This window comes from Maniola jurtina, chromosome 10, assembly GCF_905333055.1.
Source record: "Maniola jurtina chromosome 10, ilManJurt1.1, whole genome shotgun sequence".
Classification (NCBI taxonomy): domain Eukaryota; kingdom Metazoa; phylum Arthropoda; class Insecta; order Lepidoptera; family Nymphalidae; genus Maniola; species Maniola jurtina.
Genome location: NC_060038.1, coordinates 479,725 through 501,823, shown reverse-complemented (window position 1 = coordinate 501,823; position 22,099 = coordinate 479,725). Strand labels below are relative to the sequence as shown.

The 22,099-nt window shown below is 36.7% G+C and overlaps 1 protein-coding gene across 1 annotated transcript in view; it reads right to left on the bottom strand.

Moving 5' to 3' along the window:
- The window catches only part of LOC123868844 (cadherin-89D), a 53,510-nt gene that overhangs the window by 12,790 nt on the left and 18,621 nt on the right, over positions 1-22,099 (bottom strand). The window contains exons 2-6 of the mRNA XM_045911490.1: positions 14,902-15,001; positions 7,968-8,154; positions 2,450-2,558; positions 1,696-1,898; positions 556-684 (exon numbers count right to left, since the gene is read on the bottom strand). Coding sequence (XP_045767446.1) covers positions 556-684; positions 1,696-1,898; positions 2,450-2,558; positions 7,968-8,154; positions 14,902-15,001 — 728 coding nt within the window. The remainder of the gene's footprint in view (positions 1-555; positions 685-1,695; positions 1,899-2,449; positions 2,559-7,967; positions 8,155-14,901; positions 15,002-22,099) is intronic.

Genomic DNA, 22,099 nt, shown 5'->3' with positions numbered 1-22,099 from the left:
TTTTTTTTATTGCAAGATCAGGTGCGCTCTCCTTTAGGCTGCATCATCTCCTTTTTTTTTTTAATTTATTTATTCACACAAATTTTACCTATTTTTATCATTTTATATCTCGCCAAACTGGTGGGCCAGTTTGTTGGCGAGGTGTTTGGCGTCATTGCAGTCAAGCACAAGCATATAGTTACAAAAAAAGATAGGCTGGCACTTGCCGACAATCACACCTAATAAAAACCAATGATGAGGTCTAGGTTGGAGCGCGCTTGTCTAGAAGATGCCTATTCACTCTTGCCTAGATTGTGCGTGGCAGGAATCACGTAAGCCAGGAAGGAATACCACATTTTAATGGTTCGTATCAGAAACGTTGAGCAAAAACATTCCGTGCGAGTGGATTGGATCTAAATCTGTAACGGCATAGTTTAGCTTCATTTCATGTATGCCAACCTACACGTCGGGACTCTACTACTGGTTCGGAAAGCAAATTCTACTGAAAAGAGTCGGCAAGAAACTTGAACTCTTTGGCATATTTGTGATATTATGGATATTTTGTAAAATACATACCAGTATAGGGTAAAACTCCGATATCTTAGTTCGGTAGACATCAAGAGTAAATTTGGGTGGCAGGTCGTCATTGTCTTGGACCAAAATATGTACTGTAGTGTTGGAGCTACGAGGGGGCGATCCACGGTCCTAAAAGATATAGCAAACAAAAAAAAGTAGGTTATTGTTACAAGTTTATTGAAGTTAAAAATTCTCTAGGAGCGTTGGGCGATTTTGCGGCCTGCTAATTTTATTAGCTTATATTTTGTTCCATAACACGACTTATGTTTGGAAGTGCTTCTGGGTCAAGACGCTTTCGGTAGTTATAGTATCCCATAACCGTTATTTTACTTCAGTTGGTAGTCCCCATTGATTGCCAATTTTTTCTTTTATGAGTATATTTAATTCCTCTCATTGAGAAGAGGAGTGTAAAGTTTACATCCACCTTGCCGCTCTAAGGACGGTTCATCAGCCAATATCATTATCTCGGCCTATTGCTGTTCTACTATAATCTTCATCAGAATGAGAAGGGTTTTGGCCATAGTCTATCATTGCGGGTCTCCTCTGAGAATGAATAGGGGTTTAGACTTTAGGCCATAACCCACCATGTTGGCCAATAGTGTATTGACAGACTTCACAAATCCTTGAGAACAAGACTTCACGAACCCTTCAGAGAAGTCTCTTCATGATGTTTTCCTTTACCGTTAATCTTGTTATCTCACCCACCAAATTCCTAGCTAAAAGTATTTCAAAGATATTTCAATAGAACCCACCGAAATGTTTAGCAAATTCTAGGCATAAGATATCCTTAGAAAATTTCTGATTCAAATTATTTCAATCCCGCGTTATTCGTAACCAATCACCCGAGAATTTGAACTCTTTAACAAATTACAAACTGTAGTTCATTAAAATTTCTCCAACGCCTATTAGCGCCCTTTAGACTTTAGCTTTCAAATAGTAAAGTTATTTTTTATCATCAGGTTTTATTATTTTGTCGCCAATGTTAAAAGTTTTTTTTTACATTAGTCCAAATTGTATTTAATAAAAAAAAATGCCGAAGTCATTTAACAACATTATTTTAAGGTCAAAGATACTAGTAGATGCATGCAGTTTGGTTGATGGTGATGAGTTTACAATAAAGATCTTAGCTACATCCCTTACCGAAGCAGTTATAACAAGAAGGAACTCCTTGTCCCCGCTATCGAAGTCCAGTGGCTTGTTGAGGATGAGAGCTGGCTTGTGGGAGCTCTCGAGAGCAAAGCGGCCGTCTTCATCCCCCGCCGTAATGCTGTAGTGAACGTCCGAGTTTGGCGTGTTGGGCTTATCCCGGTCGAAAGCTCGGATGCCTTTGAAGATTGTGAGACCTGGAATTTTTTATTGGTTTCTTTGAAATAAAATTACCTGGAAAACGAAATGAAATTACGATGAAAGTAAAAAAAGAAAAATGAAGCCTAAGTAAAGACCGCTGTGGTCGAGTCCCTTGCACAAATGTACCAGGCTGTCAGCCAAGAGGGAGAAGTGACGAATGCTCGTGACGCGCATAACATCTGCCCTCAAAGATGTCCCTTCGTGATGACCACGACCACTTTTCCAAGAGTTTCACGTTGCAGAAATGAATTTATTGATTTTATATAGGACAGCCTGTGCCACATATGATAATGTCAACAGTTCGGAAAGTAGGTTATACTGAGAGGAACCGGCAAGAAACTCAGCAGTTGCTCTTTTTATTATAACGATTAATTATTTATTATTATTATTAGACTTTGTAACAATACTAGGGAACTACGGCTTAAGATGCTGTCTAAGAGCATGGAGGATATTATAAGGTCAAATTCAGAACTTCAAAGTCGGTTACCTATCACACGCCCCTCATGATGTAACATGGAGTCAAAATTTTATATAGATTATTTTTCACCTGTTGGCGTGAGTTCGTCCACGGTGACTCGATACGGCGTATCCTGGAACTTTGGCACGTTGTCATTGATGTCTTCTATGTACACTGTCACTGATAGGAATGCCGATATCTGGAAAAAATTATAATTTTTTCAGGGTCTATGTGTGTGTATGTCAATTTCTTTATTCCACCATAACGTGTAAATGCCTTGACAGGGCAGTTGTGTTTTTAATTTTTTTTATCTACAACCTGTACAGTTTGTAAATTCTACTTTATTTTGCATTGTTTGCAAAAAGAATAATAATATCATAATCCTAATCCTACTAATATTATAAATGTGAAAGTTTGGATGTTTGTTACTCAATCACGCAAAAACTACTGGACGGATGTGGCTGATATACCCTGGATTAACAAATAAGCTACTTAAAAGTAGCTTATGTGATAATCCAGGGTATAATCTATCTTCAGGGTATCTATCGGGGTATAGTCAGGGAATAAATCCCGGAAAATCAATGAGTTCCCACGGGATTTTTAAAAACCTCTATCTACGGGAACGAAGTCACAGGCATCAGCTAGTATAACTATATTTTGCTTGTTGTATTGTTAGGAATAAAATCTCCAAAGTGCGACAAAAAAAATTTTTGTCCGTCAACCGGACAGCCTGCGCGTTTCAATACGGAGATATTAGTTCCCGGGGCATTGTCGCAGTCACGGCCAGTAGGTACAACTGGACGCGGAGGAGATTAAATTCTCAAGAGAGGCCGACTTCCAAACTGGGTGAAGGTTAAAGTCTTTGAAATGGTTCTGTGACTTTTGGTGAGACTGTTTTGTATACTGACAGTACTTCAAAAGCAAATATAGAACTCTTGTATAGGTAATCATTTTGTTGTCCGTCTGTCTGTCAATCAAGCACCTTTCTTCAGGACGAGGTGAAGTCAAGTATTTGCCAAGTGAATTTAAAAGGAGTATAGTACTTTTCTCTAATTTGCGAAGAAACAATAAATAATTAATGAATTCAAGAAAACCTTTCACTGTAACTTGTAAGAAATTATCTAGCAATTTTTATTATTGTCGTGTTGAAAATTGCGCGTGTACTGATAAGAACCGATCAACGTTTTGTTTTTTTTTTTTATAATGAAGCGATTTCGGAGCAAGTGAGAGAAAAGAAAAATTTTGCACAGCCTGTTTCAATACGGCGATATTGGTTCCCGGGGCATTGTCGCAGTCACGGCCAGTAGGTACAGTTGAACGCGGGGAGATTAAATTCTCAAGAGAGGCCGACTTCCAAACTGGGTGAAGGTTAATCGTTGAGGTTGTCCTGTGACTTTTGTTTAGGCAGATTTTTCACCTCCACACAGACGTATTACGTCGATTATTCTATTATTTGTTGTTCTAGATCTTAAACTAAACCAATTCTATCATCGATTTGCTTCATTTACCTAAGCTCGAGCAAGACTGTGAAAATTTGCGAGTGTGGAGGGACACAGTTCACGCGTGGATCGCGGCATACATGCACGGCGTGAAATAACGGCGCGACTTCACGTGCGAGTGTAGAGCCGGCTTTACACCTATATCTATGGCTACGCCTGATGTCGTACCTTTTCTCACTTTCAAGAAATTTATTGTTGCCAGTGCAAAAAATAAAATAAGTCCTAAAGGAACCTCCTTCTTTGTATTCCTAAAAATATAAGGTGATTTATCACTCGCAGAGAAAGTTACGCGATTTTTCGCGCTTCCCGAGAGTTCCTTCAACCGGAAATGATCGTCTGTTTATCAGCATTTTATATTAGAACGTGAAAATTCCGTTTTAAATTTTTTTTTTGAAAATGTTACAATAAAACTTAAAGGATAAATTTTAAATTTTATTGTAACATTTTAGGGTTCCGTGTGCAAAGGGTGCCACCGGGATCCTATTACTAAGCCGTTCGTCCGTTGGTCTGTCCGTCTATCTGTTAGCAAGCTGTATCTCGTGAAAACAGCTCACTACCTGTACAGAATAGGTAAAGAGCTGAAATTTTCGCAGGTACATTTCTGTTGGCACTATAACAATAAATAATCAAAATTTCTAAATAACCGCCAAGAAAATTAAATAACAAATTACAAAATATTATTTTTGTTCTATGCTACGGAACCTTTCGTGTGCGAGTCCGACTCGCACTTGGCCGATTGTTTTTACATTTTGTCGTCTGTTGAAAACACTGAAAATTTTCAGGCTGGATTGTTTCTTTTCTGAAGAAAACATTTGCATTGGAAGAAATATTTTATACTTGTAGAGAAATTCTCCATAAATCAGGGTGACGGGGAAAGTAAATAATATGTCCAAATGTATTTAGACAGAGATATCCAAATCGTCTCATGAATATACAGCTATCCCTAGTAGTTTAGGTAATAGACCTAAATAAGAATTTTTTAAGATTTTTCGTAACTTTTATCCATCATCTGTCTTTTCTTTCTACTGAACGTTTCTAAATATGTTTTGTTATCTCTTAACTAAACTAATTAACAGCAGTATTTATAGGTTATTCAAAATTGCTATCCGAGCATAGTGGTAACAAAGGCTCAAAAAATCAACAAAACAATTGCATAGAAAATGGCGACGTTTCTGATTTAAAAAAGTTTTATGGACATAATCTTCAGAAAACATAAAAGTCAGACCTTAATGGGCGTTTATTATCTAAAACTTGCCTTCATAATAAAAGAGAAATGGTTTTTAGGAAAACTTTTGATTTTAATTAATTTATTATTTTTTCTTCAAAAGCACGAATTCCATTTTCTCTAATGTCGCTGCCTCCCAAACTAAGAACTAAAGGGAAAATTGATGCCGGAAGTGCGTTCCATATCCTAGCGGTTCGGATTAGAAACGAGGAAGCAAATCGCTTCGTACGTATGTGAGGAATTTCAACTACTTACGTACGGATGCTGACCTTGACGATGCCTTGCAATACACGTGTTGCACTATTATGACGCATAGAATGTTCTAACATCTTCTGCTTGTCGCTTGTGCGTTTGTACATCCCTAACTCTTGAAGTCATCATCATTGTCATCATCAACCCATCGCCGGCTCCAAGTACGGGTCTGCCCAGAATGAGAAGGGTTTGGCCGTATTCTACCACGCCGACCAAGTGAGGATTCACGTCGTCTTTAAGAAGATTATGGAGAACACTCATGATGTGATTGTTCATGATGTTTCCTTCACCATTAAAGCAAGTAATACCTACTTAATTTCTTAAAATGCACATATTCTTCAAAAAGTTAGAAGTGCGTGCCTGGGATTGAACCTCTGACCCACCGACTAGGCGGCGGACGTCTTAAGCTATGCGAATTAACCCATAAAGTATTACAACTTCCCTTTCATTTAAACTTAATTATGTTTTCTTTACCAAAACTTTTAATTTTGTTAAAAAAAGCCACGCTCGTTCGTTAGCTCAAACACAGAGGTCAAGTGGGGAGTTTTATTTCAATGTCGCTGAAAAGAAAATAATTGTAGACAGGCTCTGAATTACAACTTGACTAGACCTAGTTTTTAGCGCGCCTAATGAAGCTTTGTTTTATGTCTCTTCTTGTTATACCTCTCTAACTATTTACATATAAAAATGTTTAAATCCAAACCTTTTTAAGATTCAGTACGTCAAAAGGAAAAAAGGGACCCTATAGGATCACTTCGTTGTCTGTCTATCTGTCCGTCTATCTTTCTGTCCATCCGTCCGTCGTGTCTGTCAAGAAAACCTATAGGGTACTTTCCGTTGACCTAGAGTAATGAAATTTGGCAGGCAGGTAGGTCTTATAGCACAAGTAAAGTAAAATATTAGAAAACCATTTTGTGGTTACATCACAAAAAAAAATTAAAATGTGTTCACGAAAAAATTACTTTACAAAATCACATAAAGATGGCGCGTTATTAATCTGAAGTGTTAGTTATACCTAGTCTTGTACGATGGATGGTACGGGACCCATCGTATGAAAGTCCTACTCGCACTTGACCGGTTTTACAATGTCTCACGGTGTGGGTATGCCGGCAGATTTCAGTCTTCAAGTTCAAAGTTATAAGTTAGCCATAAAATAACATGGGTTGTTCCGCACGAAAAACGAATTTTCCTTCTCATTTTCCTGTCAGTGTCTAATATTAATATTCTATATTCATAATAACTGAAGACACATTGTTTCCGCAGATGAACGCCTGTTTTGGGGGAATTATGCAAATAAGTGAAGTATTTACGTAAACAATGTCGTCTGGATACAGCGATAAAGTAATACTAGATGATCCTGTATCCTCCTTCTGTCGGCAATTCAATGGTACGGGCAGAATACCCGATTTTTAGTCCAAGGTTGCCCTAATGGTTGCCACCCACCGATAGGAGACGGCACTACAAGGAGAAGAAGAGCTGCTTGACCTTATTCCACCCTCCTTTTTCTACAACCGCACCGCACGCCACCGCACGCAAGCAATTTCATCCTCACCACCTGGGTGGGTTCACATCGACCGCCCGTTGTGCCTGATCTTTTTTTCCACGCACATACAAACTGTGGAATCAACTCCCATCGGCAGTGTTCCCACTAGATTACAATATGGAGTTATTCAAATTCCTGAAAGGCAGACAACGCATTGGCGGTTCCTCTGGTGGTGGTGGTCATCACTTAACATCAGGTGACCCGCCTGCTCGTGTGCTCGCTATTTTTTATAAAAAAAAGAAGACCCTCACTAATAAAAGATTTTCAGAACTTTACAGTGACACTTCCAGATATGATTATTTCTAAGAGCGTCATCCACGGCGTTCCCGTTTTCACCGAGGTTCAGTGAACTTCATCCAAAAAGGAGTCTTTATACTTTTTACGGCGCACGTTGTAAAAGCAAACGTGAAATCGTTTCGGCCTTATTGGGTTTATACTCTTTATAGTGCCGAGTGCGTACGAGATTTATTGTTTCCTATAGGTACAAGGGGTGATAGACTAGTGGTTAATACTTCGACTTCCCAGTTCCTAGTTCGATCCCGGGCACGCATCTCTAACTTTAAATTGTAGGCAGGTATGTGACTTTAACGGCAAAGGAAAACATCGTGAGGAAACCTGTATGCACGAGAGTGCTGCATAATGTTCTCAAAGGTTTTTTTTTTAATTCAGATACAAGTTAGCCCTTCACTGCAATCTCTGGGGGGAAGTGATGATGCAGTCTAAGATGGAAGCGGGCTTTGTCGGCAGGAATGTAATTAGTCACGCCCAAAGCCTCCCACTAGACCAGACCAGAAATTTAGAAATTGTAGAATTCCAAATCCCTGCAGGGAATCGAACCCGGGACCTCCTACTAATAAGACCCAGCACTTACTGCTGCGCCAGGGAGGCCGTCAAAAAAGGTGAAGTCTGCCAATACTTCTTTTTTTCTTTTGAAAAAGGGATTTTCCTGTACGTTCTAAAACAGATTTTTATTTATTTTTACGCATAATAGTTTTTGATTTATCGTGCAAAATGTCGGAAAACCCCTGAATACGGAACCCTCGGTGCGCGAGTCTGACTCCCACTTGGCTGGTTTTTATAGGTAGTTACCAGATCGTCGCCGGTGTCGAAGTCGCAACCCAGCCGGAACTTGACCACGTTCTGGGGCGAGTCGCTGTCCACCAAGCCGTCCACGCTCTGCGCCAGCACCACTGACACGTGTGTGCGGTTCACGTCGCGGTAAGTGAACAGATGCGCGTCTTCCTCCCTGTCCACCGGCTGCAGGACCAGGTTCTTTCTGGAAAACAAAAATTTATTCAATTAGACTTTTGTAAGTAAGTAGGTACTTTTGAATTGTCAAATGTATGTACCACTGGTTTGAACTTGCCTTTCCTACCGAGAAGAACCATCAAGAAACTCGGTGGACGCTCTTTTCAAAGATTTGATATTAAAATAACTACATCATATTTATGAAATCATAATCATTAATTTTTCACCTTACCTATAAAAGTTTACGGACTACACGCATACCTTTCATACCCAGAAAGAAACTTAGATACGTTTATTTTCTGTTAGACCTACCTACAATTTTGACGTCTATTATAAATCAATGGAAAAAAATAAATAGAAAATAAGTAGTTTTTTTATTTTCTAAAGGTCAAATAATATGTCTCACCATTTTTTTTTCTACCCGCAAAATAGCAATAATCGGTAGGCTGTATTGTAGAAGTTTGAATTTCGTTCACTTCGTTCAAGTGTTACATTCGTTTTCAAAAGTGGCATCTGTCAAAATTCGTAAGAACTAAATCGCCACTAAGGTGTTTCAATCATTTGCCATCGTATTCATAGATGTCAGTAAACTGTACACAATTTCAATTAGATGTTATGAATATAAAATAATACTTTTATACTTACATAAATTAAGATCAATAATCAAGTTCATTAAAAGATCATCAGTAAAAAGTTACCAAACATTATAGTTATAGTTATTAGCTGTTTTCAATGTAGTAACATTGAAAATTATGTTTGGTAACTTTGCAGTAACGGAAATATTCAAACAGTGACACCTATCAGAATTTTAACTAACGAGCACAACTACAACGGTAGCGTTTTGAGTAGTAGCTATACGCATTTGTCATAGATGGCGCTAGTCAAACCTAGTTTTAAAACATGAAGTTCCCATCACACCACTTTTCAAATCTGTGGTCGGAAGGAAAAGGGGCACAAGTCGCATTTTTCACTAAAATTACAAAAACTCACTAATGAAATATATCATTTCAAGCTTCAAGGGAAAAAGGCATATTTTACGAAAACTTTATTTATTCCAGAATAAAAACTAAACAAAAATTGGGCACAAGTCGATTATCGTTTGTCTTAACCACTTCTTAACAAAGAATAGGGGCACAACTTAAATCATGCCTACTTGTAACAAGGTTTCGCAAAATTTTTGGTTTGGAATATGGCATCATGTCTACTTAGTTCTCAAATCGTTGCGTTTCAGAACAAAAAAAGCTCATGATAAACGACCGAAGTTGTACTGATTAATTGTTTTGGTGTTTTTTTGGGCCAATTATTACTATCGAACCGTTAGGTAACCGATCCCATTATAGGACAACACTGTTTGTTAGGCACCTGGACCTTTGCGCAAGATTCCACCACCATTGTTATATTTAAGTCAGTTATAGATTCTTTTGTACCACTTCGGAAGTACCTAAGTAGGTAATAAGTTTTCTAATTTATTATTACTTAGTTAACGGTTTAGTTATAACTTACTTGTTATTTTTTGTTGTCAAAACGTGTCCGTAGTCCTACGCCCTACTCCTATAATTTTGTTGTATAATTTGTATATTACCGGTAAATTCAGAAATATATTTCTTATTCTAGATTCATCTTACTCACAACGAAAGAAAGAGGAAGACCAACAATATAAGGTCCATTATAAAACTTAAAAGAAACAGAGGATACATTATATAAACCAAAAAGGAAGAATAGTTAGTGCGAGTAAAGTAAAACACATATCTATGAGTAAAACATTAATCAGATTGCAGGAAGAAATCTGTTTATAAAATTTACCTTTGAGCAGCAAAGTCAGATATTTCAAGAGTACTGAAACCATAGTGATTTCAATAGGAGAGTTTTATATTTAGCACAACTGATTTCACATGGTCCTAAAACGATTGTAGGTCCGTTTAACGATCAGTGGACAAAATTTATTTTTGGAAGAAATGTCAATTACATTGACCATGTATTTCGGGATTATATTGTCTGGAGTTTAGAAGTCTTAGTTGAAATAAGAATCTTTCAAACAGACATTTTGTGAGACAGACAAAATGCGAACAGTTATTAAAAATCCTTCTTTGAAATATCCGATATTAGTACAAGTAATGACAAAACTAGATCTTACAACTCCACCTTCTAAAATTTCGGAAGAAAAGAATAACTAATTCTTGACCACATAAGCTACTTCCTTTATGACTTACCTAACTTATAGATCTCATTATTCACGACGACACACAGGCAAAAACTATCTTCTATTAGGCTTGAACTTAAAAATTTATGTGGGTACGAAATGTATAAAGAAAACATATCCAGTTTCCAGATTACACTTATAGATATTTAAGAGCACTGGTCTTAAATTCAAAAGCCAGTTCTAGACACGTGTAATACCTATGACGCGATACATATGATAATTAAATTAGTAGAGCCCATTGAAAAAAAGACACCAACTTGACAGTCATCAAATAAAAGCAGATTTTGCTAATCTAGAAAATTGAAGAAACAAAGAAACCTTCAGCAATGAAAGATTAACCTTTGGTTTGCAGCAATTCTTGTTAACATCACTTTTAAAAATAATTTACAGACATACAAAAAATAAATGTAATATAAATCTAAATCTAATATAATATATATTATATTAGATTTAGATTTATATATTATATATTTAATATAATATAATATCAAAATCACATTTACATAAACATAGAATCACCTAAAAATCTGTGTTAATAACACAAATACTTCCAATTATTGAGATTTGAACTAGCTACATCCGGTGATCTAAGATTATAAGTATTTTTATCAAATAAATGAATAGTATAACAAACAAATTATCTTAATTTGTTCGTTTTTATTAATAACTACTTACTAAAAAAATGGCCTAAGTTAGTATGACGTAAGGTTGGCAGCCGAAGTTGGGTTTAGAAAAGAGGCACAAGTCACATTAATTTAAAATATATAATAATTAATTAAAAAAAAATTGGATTATATATAATATGAGCTCATTTACAAAAGAAAACTATAAATTAAATCACAATATAATGTATATTTCAAAGGGTATCTTGATTTTAAGAAACGGTGTCTCGACTAATTTCTTTCTTTGGCCCGTACTGGCGAAACGAGCTGTAGCCGACCACAGAAATGATCACAGGAATTATTATCTTCATTACGTGAAGGTTGGAGGCGTTTATAAAAATGTAGTTCACGTGGTCATCACCATGAAACACACTTTTCCATCAACATCGCAACGGTTTTTAATAATCGTTATCTTTAACAGTAGGTACGTACCTACTTACTTATATCCAGTAAAGTGGAAAACGGAGGCACGACATCTTCATTCGTTCCAGTTCACAAGAATTTATCTGCTAGAGTGGGGCATCTAGGCTGTAGTCAACTGCTGCGCTGGTTAAGCAACTTTAACGCAAGTTGGTAACTGGATGGGTGATCATACTTCAGTGAATATATAAAGGAACTTATAGCTATTTAATAGAGCTGTAATTTTCTACACTAAAACGTATTCCAAAAGGCTAATAAATACCTAATTCTAATTGGAACGTGGATTTGGCGGCGGAACTCTTTATTTTGCCGGGATAAAAAATCCGGGTAATATTTCGTTGAAATCGATTGAGTAGGTAGAGCATAATGAAGTGACCTAATAAAACAAACAGACACACTTCCGATTTACGTCTTATTAATACGATAATGAAGATCCTTTTCGTGATTTCGTCCGCGTATATTTTTAAGTTTACTTATAAAAATCCCGTGGAAACTCTTGATTGTTCGGGACCAAAAGTAGCCTGTCTTCTTCCCCGGGATGGAAGCTATCGTAGGTGTGAAACCCCAGCAGACAGTCAGACAGACTGACAGACACAGTTTCGCATTTATAATATTAGTATGAATTGTACGGAATTGTTATGTATGATTAAGTAGTACCTATGAATTATTTGCCAACTCGTAAATATTGTAATAAACATACTTACCTACCTATTCGAACAACTTTTTCTCTGCCTTCGGCGAATGCGCCATCCATTGATGCAACATGTTTATGAAATGTTTAAGAACATTTTTCAAATGTCAAACCAAATATGCGAAAGCTTACCGCCCCAAGCACTCATTACTAAATTATGTGTTAGGAGTCATCATAATGATCATGATCAAACCATCGCCGGCACACTACTGAGCACTAATCTCCTCTAAGTATGAGACGGGTTAACTTTTGGCCACTATTTATAGTCTGCCACGGTAATTGTCAGACTTCACCCGCCTTTGAGAACATTACGGAGAAATCTAAGGCATGCAGGTTTCCTTACGTATTTTTCTTTACCGTCAAAGGAATTAAATTCTTACAATGCACTCAACTCCGAAAAGTTAGAGGTGCGTGCCCGGGATCGAACCCGCGACCTCTCGAACAAAAGGTGAACGTCTTACCATTAGGCTTTCAAATACTAATACGTCTTTTAACCTAATGGTTTCTGAGATAATGAAATTCTGAGCTAATGCTCTGAACACAAATAATAGTACAGCCATTAGGTATCTGTAATATCAGTTCAGTATAATCAGTTTAATCTATCATATCACATTATAATTTCTAAATTTCTGGTCTGATCTGGGGGGAGGCATTGGCTGTGGCTAGTTACCACTCTACCAGCCAAGCCGTGCCACCAAGAGATTTAGCGTTACGGTAGGATGCCATGTAGAATCCTAAGGGGTATGGGTTTAAAACTGCCATAACCCTTCCAGGTTAACCCGGTTCCATCTTAGACTGCATCATTACTTACCACCAGGTGAGATTGCAGTTAAGGGCTAACGTCTATCTGATCGAAAAAAGTTAGTAAGGTATGAAATAATCTCATTTTTATAAAATGCAAGCTACATTAGAAAAACAATGATAATAATCATAATATAGCTGTTGTGTATAACAATTAACAATCTAAACTACAGGCTTCCTGGATAAACATATAACATACAATCTGATATTTATACTGAGCATCCAACGCCGCGTGTCTTGCACTAGTTATGCGGTTAATGTCTTTGTGGACTGGGTATTGCTTAATATCTACTCTCAATTAGCTCATAGCTAGATGTTGCCGGACTTGATTTAAAGTCGATAAAAATGATAATATTTACGAAATATCCTGTCCAAAGATTCATGAGGTCAAAAGTAGGTCAAAGTAATAGATAATTAGGTACCATAAGTAACTATTGATTTGCTAATTTTCCATACAGTGTTTTAGCGTGATTTCTACCATGCACTATCGTGAATTTCTTGCATTTGTATATCTTTTGTTTATAGTTGATGCCCGCGACTTTGTCCACATGGATTTAAGTTAGGTATTTAAAAATTCCGCAAAGATCCTATGTCAATCCCCGGGATGCAAGATATCCCTGTACCATATTTCGTCAAAATTGGTTAAACTGATGAAAAGTTAGCACACAGACACACTTTCACATTTATATACCTACATACTATATAATTATTATTATAGTATTATTTACATAGTATGGATTTTATTTAAATTTTACCGTTCGGGTTTCCTACCTTTAAGCGGAATTTACATTACGATACAGAGTTCACAGAAATCATTAGTTGGTGAATGCATTTATCAATGTTGCAATATTTTATGCCGTAAGAAAGTTTCCGGCCTCTTTACTGAGGAAATGTTACATACACCTGCCATTTGGAGGCGTTGAGGAAAAGTTGTAATAGCTTATTCGCAATAGTACATTGATAAGTTTAGAGGCCACTGAATGATTGTGATCATATCTATACAAACTAAGAAATAAAATTGAAATGTCTGTCTGTATTTTCCAACAAATTTAAATTCCCACGGGATTTTTAAAACTTAAATCCACGTGAAGGTGCGGGCATCATTTATGTAATCACCATCATCATCAGACTGTGGATGTCCACTGTTGGACATAGGCCATCCCTAAAGAGCGCCACCACACCCGGTCCTCAGCGTTCCTCATCCAGCCACTTCCTGCCAGCTGCTTTATATCGTCAGTCCATCTTGCTGGAGGGCATCCCACACTACGCTTGCAACGCGGTCTCCACTCAAGGACTTTCCGCCTCAAACGGCCATCGCCTCTACGACAAGCATACTGCCCACTGCCACTTCAGCTTGCTAATAGTTTGGGCTATGTCAGTGACCTTGGTTCTCCTGCAGATCTCCTCATTTCGGATCTTATCCCTCAAGGAAACTCCTAACATAGCCCTCTCCATAGCTCGCTGAGCAACTTTGAATTTGTGGACAAGGCCTTGTCCATTTATCTATTCTATACTTACTAATAAATAAAATTGGAGTGTCTGTCTGTAATTTCGAAATAACTACCTCATATTAAGCTCATATGGTTATTTGAACGATACCATAACTGAATCACACGTTTTTAAAATTTTTGTCTGTCTGTCTGTCTGTCTGTCTGTCTGTCTGTCTGTTTGAAAAGGCTAATCTTTGGAACGGCTGAACCGATTTTGACGGGACTTTCACAGGCAAGTAGAGGATTGACCAGGGCGTAAAATAGGCTACTTTTTTAACCGACTTTCAAAAAGGGAGTTGTGTTTTTCTACCTATGTACACCGAAATCTCCGAGATTTCTGAACCGATTTGCGTCACTTCTTTTTTAATCGATAGAGGAACTTTGCGACATTGTTTCATAAAAAATTTGGAGTCCAACTCCTCAATCCTGATGCTGCAGGGGATCTGACCAAACCACGCGGGCGAAGCTGCGGGCATCAGCTAGTGTAATAATAAAGTAATTAATTACTAACCTTGGATGGACTTCAACTTGCAAGACCTCTTCCCCTACATCCAAGTTCTCTGGTATCCTGACGAACTTCAGGTACTCCCCGACAGGGTAGAAGTTGCAACCTGAAAGCAAAATACATCTTTTTACTATGGCATACTACGAGGACATTCGGGGCGAACAACTAGCATAAACTGCGCCACTAGTATTATCTTATAGTTAATCACAAAGTTTCTACTCCTAAACGGTCTTCGAAAATCTTTAAAAGACAGACGAAAACTAAGTAATTGATACTTTTGTAACCATTATCATGAAACGTCATGAAATGGGACAAGTGCAAGAGATGCAACGTGATTGAAAGACAGACCAACACACAAATACATTTTTGCATTAATAATTATAATATGGATAGTGATGGGTAGTGATATTAAAGTTAAGGAGAAGACATGGCCGAGTTTACGAGGCATAGATCAAGTATTGAGTAGATAGACTAGGTATCTGTACCACAGAGGAACAGGTCGACATGACAATCGGGGTGGCGACGCCCCACATACCTACTACCTACTTTCAAAAACTGCTGACACATTAGCATCACTTTTCAAAAGTACTTTAAAAGCGGCTCGTATACTTTTGTAGAATAATAATTGTGTTCTTAAAAGTAGAACAACTTATTTACTTTTCTAATCTTTGTCCTCGTTTTCAAACAGTGGCTTTGAGAAATCCAATTGTACTATTTGTTTTAGAATCAATAGACTATAGAACTCTTGGCGGGCGTTGAGAAAAATATAAACGTTGATAGATTGCTGCAACGCATGCATGGGAAAATGCTTGAAAGTGTACCATTCATTGATAACATACATTTGTGGTGTTGGGAAACTTAATACGGGGTACCTTTTGATAGAAAGTGGATGCTGCGGGTATAATTTGCAATGTAATCCAATGAATTGATGAGATAATTCTATGCAGGATATAGGTTTTACAATAATTATTATGAGAAGCCGCTGGATTCAGGCGGCGTGAGACCATGGTGTGTGGAAGTCCAACAAGGGACCTATCTAAGCTATGGATGTCTATCAGTTGATAATGATGATAATCTCTGATCTTAAATCTTTGAAAAAGCAACCGCCGAGTTTCTTGCTGGTTCCTCTCAGTAGGAAAGGCATTCCGAACCAGTGGTAGATAGTTATTCTTGATTCCAAAGTACTTGTAAAAGTTTAATTGAATAAAAATATTTTGGATTTTGAATTTTTTGGGTTTCGATATATCGTGGCTAATTATATTATCACTCTACGGGTAAAGGTAAAGCCGCCAAGCGATTTAGCGTTCCGGTACGATGCCGAGTAGAATCCAAAGGGGTATGGGTTTAATAAAACTGCCATACCCCTTCCAGGTTAGCCCTCTTCCATCTTAGACTGCATCATCACCTACCACCAGGTGAAATTGCAGTCAAGCGCTAACTTGAATTTGAATAAAACATAAAAAATGATGATTCTGAAAAGAATGACGTGTGGCCTAATTGTGATGACGCATATCAATCGCTTGCGATTGTTAAGCAACCATGATCCAAGTCGATAACTGGATGGGTAACAGACTTTGGAACCCTATTTAATATTAAATTTCATATTTAACCTCTTCGTTTCTTCCGTCGTTCACTCGGAGAGCACATTGAACTGTGGGTCCTGGTTATTGTACTAACATCTGATAACAACTGTAAAACTTGACAGTCGAAATCTCATTCTCATAGTCGAGTTTGATGCGGAAAAAACTGGAAACCCGCCGCTTTATTATCCCAAGAAAACTTCTATACCATTATGTGATTAATGGAAACGGGTCCGGACGGTAACGGAGATAAAATATATATTTAAAAAAGTTACAAAATCAAAGAAAAATCAGGAATGGTCGTGTAAAAATGAATAAATTCAAAAAGAATGTGAGATGAAAATGTGATTGCATCCAGTTAAGTGCCTAGGAACAAGAAAATAATGGCTTTTGACTACTGATTGCCCATCAGCGAGTTTCTTGTGGATTTCCTCGGTAGTAGCAAACTTACAATCTTCATTTTTGCTCCTGTTATGAAAGTGAATTTGATGAACATCGCAATATATAAACAAATAAAACTGTAACTGGACGATTTCTGTACATTCAAAATATTATTTTGAAAATTTTAATCGGAGGAAACATCGATATAGACTCCAAACAACTTTTTTGGATTATTTTGGGATGGTATATTAATATAATTAATTATAAGACCGATTGACGAGTAAGACTGGCTATGATTTTTTTTAAAAGGCGGCTGTATCGATATTCGATAATGAGGCCATTTTCAAATGTGAAAAATTTACTTTTTAAGGTTCAGTACCTCAAAACGAAAACCGGAATCCTTATAGTATCACTATGTTGTCTGTCTATCTTTCCGTCGGTCCGTCTGTCGTGTCTGTCAAGAAAACCTATAAGGTACTTCCGGTTGACCTAGAATCAGGTAGGCAGGTCTTATAGCCCAAGTAAAGGAAAAATCCGCCAACCGTGAATTTGTAGTTACATCACAAAAAAAATGTGTTCGTGAACAAATAATTAGTATTATCAATTTTCAAAGTAAGATAACTATACCAAGTGATACCCCACATATGAAAGGTTTTACCTGCATATTTAAAACAGATTTTTATTTATTTTATGCATAAGAGATTTAGATTTTAGAGAAAAATATCGGAAAAAATACCCGAGTACGGAACCCTCGGTGCGCGAGTCTGACTCGCACTTGGCTGGTTTTTTTACGTAAAAGATAACAGCTTATCGACAAAATTACGATGCTCAATCGTTATGCTTGACCAGAGGAACTTGTTTTTACTTTCAATAGAATGTTTGCCGACTCCTAATAGAGCGTATAATTACAAATGAACCGCGAAATACGGTTAGCATTTAAATAAGATTAAAATATTTTTACTAACTTTTTCTGTCGTAATATTTGAAAGAACCAGATTGCATCTTCATTTAAAAAATGTAAGAAGTTGTTATGCTTATTATTGGCGGTTAAGCAAATCTTACCGTAAAATATCACTACGAAACAATCTTATTGATTAATTTTATTGTGATATATTTTGTTGTAAGGTAAAAAAAATTATAAAAGGGAAAATATCAAAATAAATAAACGGGTAAATCTTTTGTACTTAGTTAGTTAAAAAGAACTTAAAGTTTGAAAGGAATTTCTTCAGTTCAATATTTTACTAATCCCAAATCTTATATTCTGTTCTAATTGTAGACTTTTTACATATCGCACCCTTTACGTCAAAAGCTTAAAAACTGTTTTAACTCAAAAAACGCTTTTTCTTCCAGAAACTAAGAATACTGTTATCTAGAGATATAAAGTACTTAGATAAACAAAATAACCATCATCCTAGATGATTCTGAGTTATGGTGTTGGGTAATCCTAAGACGGCAGGCAGGCATGGGAAAATTTGCCATTGCAAATATCTTACGATAGGGTCGGTCACGGTGGATGAAACTATCAACTGTTAGGAAATCTATGGTACTATTGTCGATGAAAAACTATATAGCTAAGTGACGCGACTAATTCGAGGTTTGTTTTTTTTTGGGCTTGTAATATTTCAAGCCTTATTTCGATTTTGTCTCTTACTCAAAATAAGTTCAATTTTGACCGCTTCAATATTGAATTATTTCTACGAAAAAATCCCGTGATAGCCTAGTGGTTGAAATGTAAATAGATAGGCCTTCTATTTGGGAGGTCAAGGGTTCGATTCCGGGCACGCAATTTTTGGAATCCGGTGTTTGACAACTAGTCAAATCAGTATATTTTTATCAAACGTCAAAACATGCGTTTAGTCTTGCGCTTAGTATGCGAGCCGCTATGAAATATTGGCATGTGACATCACAATGATTTGACGCGCTTTTTTAATTTAATCGATAAAATGGTTATTAAACTTAAAACTAACAAAGGACGTGGATTTTACTATTTTGGAAGACCCTCAATAGAGGGTAAAATGAGTCAGAAATAGATTATTTCTTAGGATTCATTAAATATAATGGTTCTTAAGAAATAATCTATTTCTGACACAGGCAAATACCTTTTAATGAAATCTTGCCTGGATATTAAATAAATATATTTGCCTGGCAATTGGTAGCTATTATAAACCTAAACGGTAGCTAACATCTATGCCAAACCACGGCCTTTCCGAAGACCTCATCAGATCAGATATAGGTAATATTGACCTTCAGGCTTTCCAACAATACGCAACGCATATCTGATCTCCGAAACAATGCAGCTATTAGATAACTATAAAGATTCCCCGACCAGCCTTTCAATTGAAACGATAAATCAGTTCCCATACTACATTCTTTAATAGCTAAGCTGCAGTATAACAGAGACGCTAATCTTGTAATTGTACCTATCTATTCTGTTATCGGGAATCTAATTTGCCTCTGAATTAAGGATGGTACTTTAACTACATAATATCAGGGCGTAAACTCACGAGCATTCGCTTGTAATGTAACAGCTCAGATTCGAAATAAAATAAACTAGTTAGGTTTCTAATTGCTATTTTGGCCAAGACTTGAATAGTAGGTACTTTTCTCTCATTTGCGAGCAAATAATAAAAAGATGAATTCAAGAAATAAGTTACGTGGCCGTAAACAACGACAATAAATTGAACACTTGCCAAGTAGGTAAAATCTAAAATGCTTCTTTCATCGAAGTAAAAGAACAACAGTGTCATATTCAACCTTTATGCTATGCATGAAGGTTTTGTATGACCCATGTCGCCTGAATCTGAATGTATGAAAAATCCAAGCATAGCCAAGTTTGCTCATCAATGTATACACTTGCTTGATTGCGGGAAAACTGCATCAATCATTATTACAATCGCAATCGTTTTAATTGGCTGAATTGGTATTCTTGTTGCAACAATACATTATAGTTACTATTGTAAGCGAGCACCAACCAATCAGAGATGATTGCGATCGTGACATTGTAGCTATCATTCTACCGCAATCGAGCCGCTGAGTCTGCTGAAAGCGAACATGTCTCGGATCCACATGTCTTGACAATTAGGCCGCATTTACACGAGAGCTTTTTCAATGTGCGTTAAAAAAACGCCCAAATAGAACAAATGTATTCCCAAGTACCCATGTTCACATGTCAACGCTTTTTCACGTGTGAACAGATACGTATAGGAATCCATATTTTGTTCTATTTGGACACTTTTTTTAATGGACGTTAAAAAGGCTCTCGTTTAAATATGGCCTTACTCTTCTCAAATAACAGTTTAGAGAAAGGGTTGAGGTGTTTCATCTCGTAACAAAGATTGCAATACCCACAGAATTCAGCGCGGATAGTTCAAATTAGCAGGTGCAAGGTATGGTATCGCCCTTCGATGTTTTCATCTCCCGAACCGTTATGCTATTTTGCGGGCAATGTGAATCACGGTTGTTTGTAAGGCCGATGATTATAGCTTTCAAAGGTGATCACGAGACAAGAGCCGTAAGCGCCTTACGGCGTTGAATTTCTCATTGCTGAGGGTCGTGTCGCCTTTCCATTAGGTAATCAATCTAAACAATATATCGATTGATTAATTTTTTTTTTGATTAAAATAAGTTTGATTAAATAATATTTAGATTGATTAAAATATATAAAAAAAGATTCCGACGAATTGAGAACCTCCTCCTTTTTGAAGTAGGTTAAAAGTAAAATGTGACTGATTGACTGACTCATCTATGAACGCAAAGCCTAAACAGCTAAGGTTCCTGAAATATTTAAGTACAACCATGGTACAGCAGGATTCTTTTATGTTGTAGGCACACTAAGAAAAAGGTTTTGGTAACCCTATTCCATTTTTGGAAATTTTCCATGTGTGTGCACGTAATAATATTAAAATCAATCTAACTAAGTATAAAAGATAACTTAAGTTCACGACGCTTTGTAGAGAAATGAATTAAAATCTATTCAATATGCATACAAAATACTGGTAGAAAGTTGATATCTACTTACTCGTAGGTATATCTACATAACAACCTCCCAACTTGATCATTAAACGTATGAAAATCTAAAGAATGTACCGATAAATCGGAAAGCACTCATGCACTTTATCTTAAATAGGTATATATAGTTTAAGAGCTGGTTAAATCTACTTTTCTTGAAATCATTAATCCTTCAATAAAACCTACATATTAAATAATATTATTGTAATACACTAGTAGGTACTTACGTATTTATTAGAAAAAAAATCAATGTTTTTAGGAACGAGATTTGTTCTAGGTAGGTACCATAAGTGTCACTAACCTAACTTTACCGTTAATTCTCCTGCCACATACCTAAAAGTTAAGTGCCTTCTAGGCAAGAGTGAATACCTAGGCATCTTCTAGGCAAGCGCTCTCTAATCTAGACCTCATGATTGCTTTCTATAAGGGAAAATTAATTATTGTTATCAAGCTAAAGCTCGCTTTGTAATAAAAAATATCTGGTTCATACATTTCTTAGCAATTGTGACATTATAGATCAAGTAGGTACCTATTAACATATTGAACGAATCCTGCACCAGATCTTAAACTAAAAATGCGTTTTCTGAACAACATGCCATTAGAATTTTGCATAATCATTACTTTCCACCGGTTCTCACAACAGTACCAGTTTATGATTACCACCATAATCTAGAGATTGGTAGAATAGAATATATTTCTATTCAAGTAAACCTTTACAAGTGCTTTTGAATCGTCAAAATAATAAATTATCACTGGTTCGTTCTTACCGAGAAGAACCAGCAAGAAATTCGGCGGTTTCTCTTTTCAAGTAGTAAAAGGTATGGTAACGGTAGAGTCAAGGAATAGATATAGAATAGCGAGATTGTCGTCGTCGCATTATGAGGAAGACGTTCCGCCTGACAGTTCTTCATAATGTTCTCAAAGGTGTGTCAAGCCTGCCAATTGTCACTTGGACAGCGTGGTGGACAATGCCCAAATCCTTCCTATTCTGCGAGGAGAGCCGTGCTCAGTAGTGAGCCAGCGATGGGTTGATGATTGCCCGCGAATTGATCCGCGTGGATATAGGTTTTTAAAAAGAAAACATTTCTACATTTCTCCTCTTGTTTCGAGTTCTGTGGTTATATACCTACCTATCTAGAGATAGGGGGAATGAAGATAAAGTCGCTGAACAAGGAAGTAATTCTAAGCAGGAAGTATTTCCTGGACAGGTGGAGAAAGTGTAGCGATAATATCTA